Source organism: Epinephelus fuscoguttatus, linkage group LG7 (assembly GCF_011397635.1).
Source record: "Epinephelus fuscoguttatus linkage group LG7, E.fuscoguttatus.final_Chr_v1".
Taxonomy (NCBI): Eukaryota; Metazoa; Chordata; class Actinopteri; order Perciformes; family Serranidae; genus Epinephelus; species Epinephelus fuscoguttatus.
The window spans coordinates 19,866,315-19,877,794 of record NC_064758.1 but is presented as its reverse complement, the minus strand read 5'-3'; the positions used below and the strand labels follow the sequence as shown (position 1 = coordinate 19,877,794).

The 11,480-nt window shown below is 40.8% G+C and overlaps 1 protein-coding gene across 1 annotated transcript; it reads right to left on the bottom strand.

The window, feature by feature from the left end:
* Positions 1 to 534: 534 nt before the first annotated feature.
* Positions 535 to 9,176, bottom strand: edn3b (endothelin 3b). Its single transcript, XM_049580840.1, has 4 exons — positions 8,693 to 9,176; positions 8,400 to 8,604; positions 3,778 to 3,936; positions 535 to 3,585 (listed from the first exon to the last, which is right to left on the bottom strand). The coding sequence occupies exons 1-4, from the start codon at positions 8,730 to 8,732 to the stop codon at positions 3,531 to 3,533; spliced, it is 459 nt and encodes a 152-aa protein (XP_049436797.1). The 5' UTR covers positions 8,733 to 9,176; the 3' UTR covers positions 535 to 3,530.
* Between the last annotated feature and the right edge of the window lie 2,304 nt (positions 9,177 to 11,480).

The window sequence follows — 11,480 nt, the reverse complement described above, 5'->3', positions numbered from 1 at the left end:
ACAGGTGTCCAGAATCCAATGAGTGATGTCATGGTAGCTACTTCTATTTTTACAGTCTATGATATTAGCACATGTTAGTGCATGTGAGTCTCATGTGTGTATCCCACTGGTTAGCTATTCAGCACTGCTTTGCACAGTGCTATACAACACAGGATGGCAATATTGTGTGAGCTTTGTGCCCACCCTTCGGTACCACCCCCCAAAATCCACCTGGTTAACATCTGTCAGTGTTGTTTGCCCTGTTAGCGCTGTTAGCTGTTGGCTCAGCCACCTCCAAGTTGAGAGCAGAGTGCAGACAATCTTTGAATCATAGACACGTTTCTCATGGTACATGAAGTCAACATATATGTCTTGTGCACAGGGTGACCCATGGTGCAGTTTTTGGAAAGTCATTACTTTTATTGTACCAGAATGACTATGTCACATAACATCACTGAAACTGTCAGAATGGAAATACATGTTTGATGTCAACATTTTGATCCAAGCTGTAGCATATGCTCAAAAAGGCAACAGCATAATTCTCTATGCCATGTTTTTATTAATCTATTTAGCAACAATGAATGTTTTTTCAAGTGGTGATACATTCTTGGCAAGAAATTGGGGAAATCAATAGCCTATAAATATAGAAAAATTGTAATCCCAGTCTAAGCTTCAGGGCACACTGGAAAGTTGTGCCAAACTTAGAGTGTGTTTTCTTGAATTGTCTCGGCACATTAAACTCCAGTTTCATGGGAATGCTCTCAGTGCACCGTAACTACAAAGGCAACAGCCCAACAGGTGTGAACAAATACTTCTCCACTTACTGTTTTCATTGTTCCTGATTGTTTACTAGAGAGTTCACCGCATGATTAGGTACATCTTGGTACAGAGAGACACAACAATACCCAACATAAAAGAGAGACAACACAAAAGCTTGTCTGTAGTATTCTTGTGACAAAAGCATTAGTGCTGCTGTTGATAGAAAATTATACAAGGTGCAATCATTTTAATAATATAAACAAGTAAAAAATTGTTACCTTAGTGTTAGTCAAACAAATTACTGAACAAATCAACCCTGTCTCCAAAAAATTACATTTGTAAATTACTACATTGCATTCACAGTTACATTGCAGTGACAATGCAACCGCTGCCTGGATTATGTTAAGACATATAGTTAATTTGAATTAATGAAACACTACATTAATGTACCTGGATTTTGAGGGAGGTGATTTGGGTGGATGGCGGGCATACAAAGTGCAGGACTGCGACACCAGCATCCCGGGTTAGCATCTAGACTCCTGTATGTGGTTAGGTTAAGGCAACAAAAGCACTTTGGTTAAGGTCAGGGAAATACTGATTGATTTTAATGATAATGCTGTAGTCACTATGAGTGCAGGTCTCCAGACCAACTCTTGACAGTGGTTGTACTGTTGTGCCTAACGTTTTCATTTAGGCGCACCCAGCACATAATTTTTATTAATGTTACCTTTTTTTATCAGCTCCCATACGCATTAGTGATATCCTAACTGTACACACATTTTCCCATCTCTTATGCTCGGAAATTTAAAAATACAAAATAAATAGAATATTGAAAAATAAAACTTCTGCATTAGGAGTAGTGTTAAACTTTGTCACATCTTGGCTATATGCCAGCGTAAATGCCAACTGCTTCAGTATTTTGTCCTAAATCCATTCTGCTCTTGCATCTTAAGGTTGCTTGAAAGCAGCCGGGATAAGGATAGGGCTGTAGGGCTGTTTTTTTCCCTCATCCCAGTGTTCGGCACATCTGGGTGATGCTGTCAAATGTGTTTTAGCATTTTGGATGTGCTTCCATTCACAGACCCTACAACAGTGATGCAACGCCAAAACACCATCCTCATCCTGATCACAACTCTCTCTCTGTTGCTGCTGTAGCTGACTGGGACCCACAGGCAAGTCTTACAGCTTCCAGTATTATTTGTGCTCGCCATGGTGTGATTTACACGCCAATCTGCTCAATGTGCTAACCTCAGCACCTGTTGCCAACAGCTTAGGCCTAAGGCTTGCAATGGGGAACTTTGGTTCTACATTACATGCATCAATGCAACACATTCTCACGCCTACCTTGTCACATATCTACTTTCCACTTCCAGATATGACGTGACAGGTATCCTGGGTGTGTTGGTTGTTGACGTTCTGGGACGCTGAGTCAAGTTCTGCCTGTTACATGCATTGCCTTCTTTGAAAATACCTTCCGTTTTCCATGTATCATGCTGATGTTAAATTTGTTAAGTTGAACTTGACTGATTTTAGGTTGCATGTATGACCAAAATGGTCACACTCTGGTGCCTTGGAGTGGATAGCGTATTGCAAGATTGCCTATTTTGGCATAAGACAAATTACATAGGTTGTTAGTGAACATTTTGCTGCTAGGTCCGGTATTAACTTTTTTGCGACTTGCCATGTGCGTTAATTAGCAACATTTCTTAACTATGTTAATAGAAATTTGAATTTGTTACTTATTTACATTTCCCTAAAACCATATTGACTGTTTCAAATTATTTGTTTATAATAACAATTTCAAGGTGACAGGGCTGGAAAAACTGGACAGGGGAATAGAGTAATGGAGACACAGCAGAGAAAAACTGCAAGAACTCCACTCCTGGTCAGTGGGAGGCAACATGTGGCCCCAGAAGCAAAGATCACAATCACTCATCTTTAACTTTATTAGTAGCATAGCCTCATGAAATGAACTCCCACGGAAAAAGACTCAACAGTAGATAGTTTAATATAAAGATCACTCCATCTAAAGCTGTCATACAGTTTCTAGAGTCAGTGTTAGTTGGCGGTGTTGAGGTAAAAGCACGATGAATATGACTGATAGTTGAGCTGCAAAGAGCAGGATATATAATTGCTAATAGAAGTGACGTGAGGGTGTGAACGCTTTCCAGACTGACTGAAATAGGCTCATAAACCCAAGCTCAATAATATGCCCCATAACACAGGTGGCCAAAAGCTTTCCCCTTTAATCGTTTGCATGTTTCGATATTTTTTAAAGCAAAACATCATAATATCATGCCCGCTCCTACTTTCCAAGGCTCCTCGTTGGGCTTTTTGTTTTCCAACATTGTCATAGAAATGTTTTTGTTGGTCCCTTTAGATTAGCTTATCTCTTTGAAAGACAGAGTCAAGTGTAGTCCTCAACACTACCAGGTGTGAAAACAAAGGGTTTGTCTGATCAAGCTTGACAGATGCAAGGTCATTGACTATTATATCAGGATGGAAGTAATCCTCACGCTGCTCTCAGGAGGGAACAAAATAGGGATGGCCTCCAGGGATCTGTACCAGATTTTCTGAAGAGTTCTTGAAACTGCTCGGCCTGATGGAACTTGCTCCAATAGTTGTAATGCTGAGGAATGTCTGCGGTGTCAAACTCCTGAGTCTTTTCCTTGAATGTGGCAGTGTGCTACCTATGGAGGCAAGAGTGTGGAACAGCAAATGAAGGGGGCAAAGAGGAGGGAAGGGTCCATTCCCCTGAGGAGAACAGAGGACGATGGAGAGGAACCAAACCGTCATCCAGGACCAGGCGCTCTGTGGAGACTCCTGATTGGCACTGTCTGCAGGGTGCTTTGAAGAGAACATTTCACATTAAAGCCGTAATATTACACAGCTAATCCAGTGTTTGTTTACTGTAAGAAGCCTTCTTTTCAAGAGGGTTAATTCATTTCACTCCTCACTTATACTTAGATCAATGTGTTGATGTAAATATATCTAAGGAGGCTGAAAGGGATCCAATGAATGTCATTTTTACAGACTGACCTTGACATGCAAAAGTCATGGCACTGAGGGTCTGCGTCAAGCACAGTGCAGACGCAGCGCTGAGTCCTTGCTCCCTCATGTTCAGTTGCTTGTCCACCGACAGCACGTCTGATTCGCTGAGGTCCTCTGTAGCTCGACATTCCATACGGCACAGTGCGTCTGAGAAGATAAAAAAAGCACAGCCAGGTTTTTCAGAAAAATATTAGATAATCGCATTCTTGGGGACTGAGAAAAAGACCCCAAAAACAAATATTTAAAGGATTACTTTATTCTAAAATTATCATTTGTATGTCAGTAACTCATGCTGTGTCACCTTGAAATGGTAAAGAAAACTTGGATAAGAAGAAACCCAAAAACGGAAAGAAATCTTAATGAAATGGAAGCGAAAATTACATCAAAACAACCATCTACAAACTCTCAAAGAACTTGTGCAGTGTATTCCAAGTCTTATTTATACAGCTGTAAGTTCAGTACTTCCCAAACACATGCGTTTTGCTTAATTATCTTACTATTTAAAACACTTCTGCTAAAACAGTTTGGCACCAGGACAAATTGTCCGCCTTGGCAAGCGCATGCATTTAAATTCTGCTCTTGCATTCCATTGAAATCCCGCTTCTCAGCTCATTCATTGGCCAGAATGCGACAGGCTCGGGTGAGTGACAACAGAACTCCTAAACAATGAACGAGCTGGGAGGCAGAATTTCAATGGAATGCAAATCAAAGTTCGAATGCATGTGCTTGCCCAGGCGCTTTTTCACGTATGCAAAAGTGTTTTGCATATTACGACTTTAGCAAAAATGCATATTTGGGAAGTACTGAGGATACAACTGGATGTACAAGAGTTGGACTGCACTGGACGAGTTGTGTGAGGGTTTGTAAACGGATGTTTTGCTATAGTTTCACTGTTGTTAAACCTGGCCCCCTTTCACTTCAGTTCATCAAGAATTTTTTCTGTTTTTGGATTCTTCGTTCACCGAAAGGCATGCGGAAAAAAAAAGTTTTCCTTGCAAGTTAAAGGTAAAATGGTGTGAGTAACTGATATACATATGATAATTTTGGGCATGAACTCTTCCTTTAATAGTGATATTTTGAGAGAGTGCTCAAACATGAATCTTCTGTAGCCTCGAATCCAGTTGTCATATAGATTTTATTTTGACACCAGACAGTGAGACTTCTGACAAGTTCACATTGTATAGCAGTTTAGATTTGAGTGAAAAGCCTACACATGATACATGGCCTATTTCATGATGCAGACATTCTCTTTGTTTAATGTTACCTTACAAAAAGGTTTCTCAGAAGCCACACATTCAGACATTTAAAGGATCTGCATTAAGGCTGGTGTTATTATCCAGACACACTTCTGTGTTCACTGAATCTGCCTCGTGTTTTACGTTCTGCTATTGATGAAACATTTTGCCTGTGAACATTTGTTTCACATCAAGTGACCACTGGGTATTGGAAATGGAAAAAAACAAAGGCAGCCAGAAAGTGCATAATAAACTTGAAATATATCTTCCATAGATCAAATCAAAAGTCAGAGAATCTGTGACTGTATATATCTGACTCTAAACCCAATCCCCACATCTGGATACCACTTTTAGTGCTTAGTGTAAGACTGACCACTGCTTATCTGCTCTCCATTTTCTCATTTTTCCACTTGTCTGTTTTCGACAATCTGTGGTGGATGTGAGAACAAATACAAAGGTGTCTGTGGCTTTGGGAGCTACAAAGGCCAAAGAGGAAGGAGAGCATGTTAAAACCAATCAGAGTATGCCAGCAAGATTTGTGCATGCAGAGAGAAAGGTCTGCCTACCAGGACAAAAATACTAACCTGATCCATTAAGTCTGTTTTCATAGTACAAATAAAATATTGACAGTAAATATATAAATGACATTCCCCGTAGATTTGCCAGATTATGTCAGACTGCCTGCTGCCTGCATATGATTGAGTGCCTGCCGTTTCCCATGTGTTTGCCTGATCCTGCGGTCTGTTTATACAGGACTATATACCTGCTTGACCTTAGGATTAAAGGCATTTAAACTCATATCTTTTCATTTTGGAGTAGCTGCGGATCAGTGTTCTGCCTCAACGTATCACAACAGGATCGGGGAATGCTGACATCAGCTAGTGGCTAGGAGAGCAATTTTTCTTGGAAACCTGCATTTTAAACAATATGACAAACTGAGTAAATGCACTTTAATTATAATTGTAGTATTGGGGAGAACTCAAAAGAGAAGGACACATAGAGGCTAAACCACAGTGTTGTGAGCCAATAAGGAGCAGTTTCTCAGGAGCATTTGGGGGGCTTCACATGACTGAAAGATGATACCCCCTCTTTGAAATTCCATACTGAGATTTTATGAAAATTTAGTCTGGAAGAGCCAATTTTGGGAGTTTATCTTCTATCACAGTGCGGCGCTCCTGACACTATGAGTGCATATATTTGAAAACACACCTACCTTTTTCATATCAATGTTGCAGTGACTTTCAATATCCTACTCAATGTTAAAAGTATGTCAATTTGCCTCAACTTGCTAAGCTGTAATGAAGTGCGCTGTTTAGCTTAAACAGCCAACAGCAGTATTGGCGCAGAAAGAAAGAGGAAGAAAGAATGCTTTCCTGCTGTCTTGCCAGTGGTTTTAATATGCGGTTACAAGGTGGCAAAAACAGATTCCTCCAAACAAGTACGTGTTGGAAATTATGTGTTAGAGTATTGCCACTAATCTGCGGTGTGCTAGGCCACATGTTGAACACACTTAGCCACAAGTGTGAGAAGCGGCTGCACACTCTGATTATTCCAAATGGTCATGTTTACTTTTCTTCACCTGCAGAACTAGCATAAATAACTCATGATGTGCAGTTGGTGTACATCTGGACAGGCCCCTGGCTTTTGGGGATCAGATCATGACTGCGTTAGGGGCACCAAATTATCAATAACGCCTTAATTACATTGCCCTCTTCAGTGTTTGTACATACACGACAGCATAAGCTGTTTACACCACGGGCCAGCTCTTTCTCTCTCTAAAGAAAAAGCTAATTAATCTAAATTGTGAGTAATTTATTTATTTATTTTTAATGAATTCCTTCGGTTTTGTCTAAAAGAAGACTAAAGAGCATCAACAAAACAATCCAGTTTAACACAAATTCACGCCACAACACAGTAAAACTCCATCTAAACACATCCAGCCCAAGTGAGTGCTGACCTCAACAGCCCCTTTAGACTACTGGGTTTGTAAGCCAGATGTCTCTGATCTCGGTCCATTCAGTGTCACAACTTAATCCTACTAGTATTTTAACTGCTCAGCTCATGACAGGGAAGTTATCCAGTTGCTACATCTGTTATCAATGATTCTTGTTCATGTTTGCCTCAAACTTGTGAGTGCTTAGAAAAAGGATTCGACTTTGGATGGATTACTGAACGGGCCGACCAGGCACAGGCCGAGGGGCCCAAAGTGCAAGGGACCCTCCTGGTTTTCACCTGCGAAATGCAACTCAAACACATACTGACCACGAAGTGATACAAAATAACCATAAAGAGATGCAAAGGAACTACAAAGACATACAAAAAATACTCCAAAAAATGACACAAAGTCTGTATGCCGTGCTCCTGTAAACGGTGGCAGAGGTGTTGGGGTCTTTTACATATGCCCAGGGGCTTGTCTCATAATCGGCCCATGCTCAGAAATTCCTCAGACATCTCCCTCACACCCCTCTGTCAAAACCGCACTCAAAACCTGTCTATTTAAATCCTATAATCTGTGAAGTATTAGTCGCCCCTTCCTTTTTTCATTGTTATAGGCTAGTTGGTTTTAAACTGTTAATGCTTGAACTGCTTTGTTACTGTGGTTATTACTGTAAAAAGTGCCTTTGAGTACCCTTTAACATATACCATTCATTATTACATTGTTTTTTATTATAAACCATGGATTTAGACATAATACCGGTGCATTTGAAACATGCACAACTGGAGTAATAGTCTTTCGATCATGGTGCAAGAACCATCTTGATTAAGACATCAAGCTGTCACAAATGTAACCACCTAATTTCCGCATTCTGATTCAGTTTTGCCAAGGGCACAGGAGCACAGATTTTAGCCTTTTTATCTTTATGCTTATTCTTCTTACTATCAGATTAACATGTTTGTGTGTTTAAAACACATAATTAGAGGATATGGATTTATAACCCTGCAGATTATGGCTTCATGTGTGGGCTGCTGAGAGGGTGAGACAGCAGTCCCGGATCAAAAGGTGAATTAAGAATAGCCGGACTGCAGACCAAAGAAAAGAGTTGCAATAATAACCTCCACCTATGTGTTTTTAGACTGTGACCTTTCGAATGAGTTAGATTTTGCTGGGCTTGCCATCACTTGAAGCGTGATGCGTCTGGCGCCCCAGGGAAGCATTTACCGGGCGTGACTTGCTACACTGTGCTGGCTTATTCACAAACCAGCCACATGCCAATCTGCGTTTTAAATAGTGTTAAAAGTATCTTCTAATCCCCACTGACAAAAAAAAAGATATTGTGCAAGCCCGGAGATGCTTGCACAACATAGTAGCACGTCCGGGTGGATCACAGGAGAATTAAAGATGTTCTTGTTTTAACTGAACAGAGCATATCTTACTCGGGAGTGTTGATCCAGATGATATCCAAGTGGCAGTAGTAGACGCACTCTTTATCCTTGTAGGAATAACAGGTACAGCGCTTAGACCTGGACTTTCCCTCTGTCGCCTCAGACAGCTGTGAACCCGCGGGTCTCCCGGTGCCAATCACCCTGCTGGATGCTGGGAGACCACCGGGGCTGACCTCGGATGTGATTGTGAAGGCACCTTGTATGGTAGAGAAACATGTTAGGAAAAAAAGTGATGACCAAGTTAATAAATGAATGAGTAGTTTAGCTGCCGACAGTAAACGTACCCTGTAAGAGAATTAACGCCAAGATTTTGAAAAGCATCATTCTGGCGAGGATGGATAGTATCCTTGTTATGTCAGATATTCCCAAAGTGAATCATAGCCCGATGAGGATGCAGCGCACTTGTCAAATTAATCTCCCTCCAGCACCGAGTAAAAATCCATTAACTTGAGCGTAGATGTCCACGTGCAGTTCATCTCATACGGTCCACGCGTCAAATAACGGATCAGAGGATGTTTGTCGCGCGCTTCCTTTCATATTTATGGCGTCTCGTCGTAAGTCACGCCTGTAGCACGCACACCGGGGTGAGAGGAAACTGCGGTTTCCCGTAAAACAAATTGCTCTCCAGTCACACGGCGCTGTGTAGAGAGGACGCTGTGGAGCGCACAGACCGATACGATGCTCCTCTAACGACTTCTCTGTCTAAACGCCCGGAATCAAAGGTAGAGAGCTTTGGAGAGGCTTGGGTGCACGCCCACGCCTGCCATAACAACCACTAAGTCAAATGCACCGTGTGTATGCACTGAGATGAACTACTTGAGTTCCTGCTGTTGCATAACTATGTGTAGCCTAAAATATAGGAGACTTGTCTTGTTTAAAGATAATAAAAGATATCAGTCAGCAACACTTTAACAGCATAGACCTTTATATTGTCTTAAACACTACACATTAACCCAACTTTATGATGATGAGGCATTTATCTCTTTTAGAATTTAGCCTACTTATAAACACTTAATTATTTGATTTTTATTCATTTATTTTATTTATTTAACAGGGACAATGCACCACTACTTTTTATCTGTAGTCCCTGGGCAGGAATCAGAAAATAACTCCTCTGCTAAAAGACACTATTCTATAAAAAAAAAACCACAGTTACAAAATAGAACATGTTCATGACACAATGGCTTCAGCAATAACAATAGCAAGACAACACACCATCAAGTCATCGCAACAATAAAAAACAGCAACAACAATAGAACTTGCATGAAGATTTCATATTGTTATATCAAGTGTTTCAGTTCATTTAGCCGTGATTTTATCCTGAATTTAAAACCAGCAAAGTCTTATCTCACTTGGTACTGAGTTCCAATAGTCTGTAGCTCTAACAAAGACCGAAGACCAAAAACTGATCCACCAAACTGCACAGTCGCCTCTGTTGGTCATCCATAGATGTCCTCCCATTGTCTGAGCGCAGTTGTATGAACTCTTTTAATGGAGGAGCAGCCAGATCATTAATCATTTTGTACACTAGACTGGCATCAGCAAGGCCTTTGAAGAGCTTGGTCTCACTCCGAAGTCATCAAAATCCAGCAAGGAAAAAAAGCCATCCTTTATTGTCAGCATGATACGTGGCTGGTTGCCGTTATAGTTTCACGGCGTCCAGCAGTGTCAAGGAGAAACACGGTGGGACAAGGATGAAAGTTAAGGTGGCGAAAGTCCAAATGGGGCAGGTGGGAAGGGTGGTGGATGGGTGTAACAAACACGGACTTTCACCCGGTAGAGTGGTGTTTTTGTCCTGTAAGATTCTAAAGCTAAACCCTGTTCTTTTTTTCCTAACCCTAACTACGCGTTTTTGTTGCCTAAACCCAACTACGAGCATTAGTTGTTGAAGGAAAAAAATTGCGGTGTTGTGCTGACAAAGTACTTTTATTTTGAAAGAGACTGTATGTAAACGTTAAATTTCCTCTGAAAACAGAAGTGTATTTTGAAAGAAGACAATGCATGTAACAGGCAGAGCTTGACACAGTGTCCCAGAATGTCAACAACAAATGCACCCAGGGTACCTTGCACATTGCGTGAGGACGTGGAAAGTCCATGGCCAAATGTCAATATGTGACGAGGTCAGAGTGAGAATGTGTTGCTTTGAATGATGTCACAGTGAGAGTGAGAAAAAAAAGGGGGGGAAAAAAGAAAAAAAAAGAATGATGTCACAGTGGTTAGATTAAATTAAAAATATTTTCTTTGTCCAGTACCTTGAGTGTTTGTTTGTAAAGTCTTTGCAGTGGAGCTAGTGTTGTTTTCCAGCTTATGACCAGCTTGTAATGCAGTATGAAATATGTGAAAAAACCATTGAATGCAGCAAGGGGAGCTGGTTTCGAATAAACCTAAAGTTCCTTAAATTGAATTTTACAGTTTTGCACACCTGCTTCACATGCCTCTTAAAAGTCAGCTATAAATCAGTACTTATTCCTAGATATTTAAAATGTGACAGTCTGGATCCTTCCTCCTTTTACAATCTGGCTGACCTCTTTTTTTCCTAATATAAAAATACATCCAAGCAGTTTTACCTACATGTAGGTCAGGCCACACTCAGACAGCCAGCTGGAAATTTTGGCTATTGCTGCTGCTAATTTAACTGCCATTTCACATCTGTCTTTCCCATGTGCGAGGATGACCATGTCATTTGTGTACATTTGGGTTTTTTACTTCAGGACATGTGGATGGCAGATCATTAATATATGGACTAAACAGAAGAGGTCCCAAGATTGAGCCTTGTGGAACACCAACAGAGCAATCAATAAACAATGAGGTCCTGTTCCCAACTCTAGTACATTGTCTTCTTATAGTGAGATAGGACTCTATCCATTTCACTGCATCAACAGAGAATTAAAAGCACAGGTGCACGCAGCACATGCACAAACACACCTCACAATAATCACTCCAGATGCTCCAAAATGGGAATGTGGAAAATGGGGTTATGCAAACACTTATAATCTCATAATCTCAAGTCACATATGAGCACCTGTCTGTTATAGAAGAGTCAGTTTGGAAATAATTACAGCTTGCCCCTAA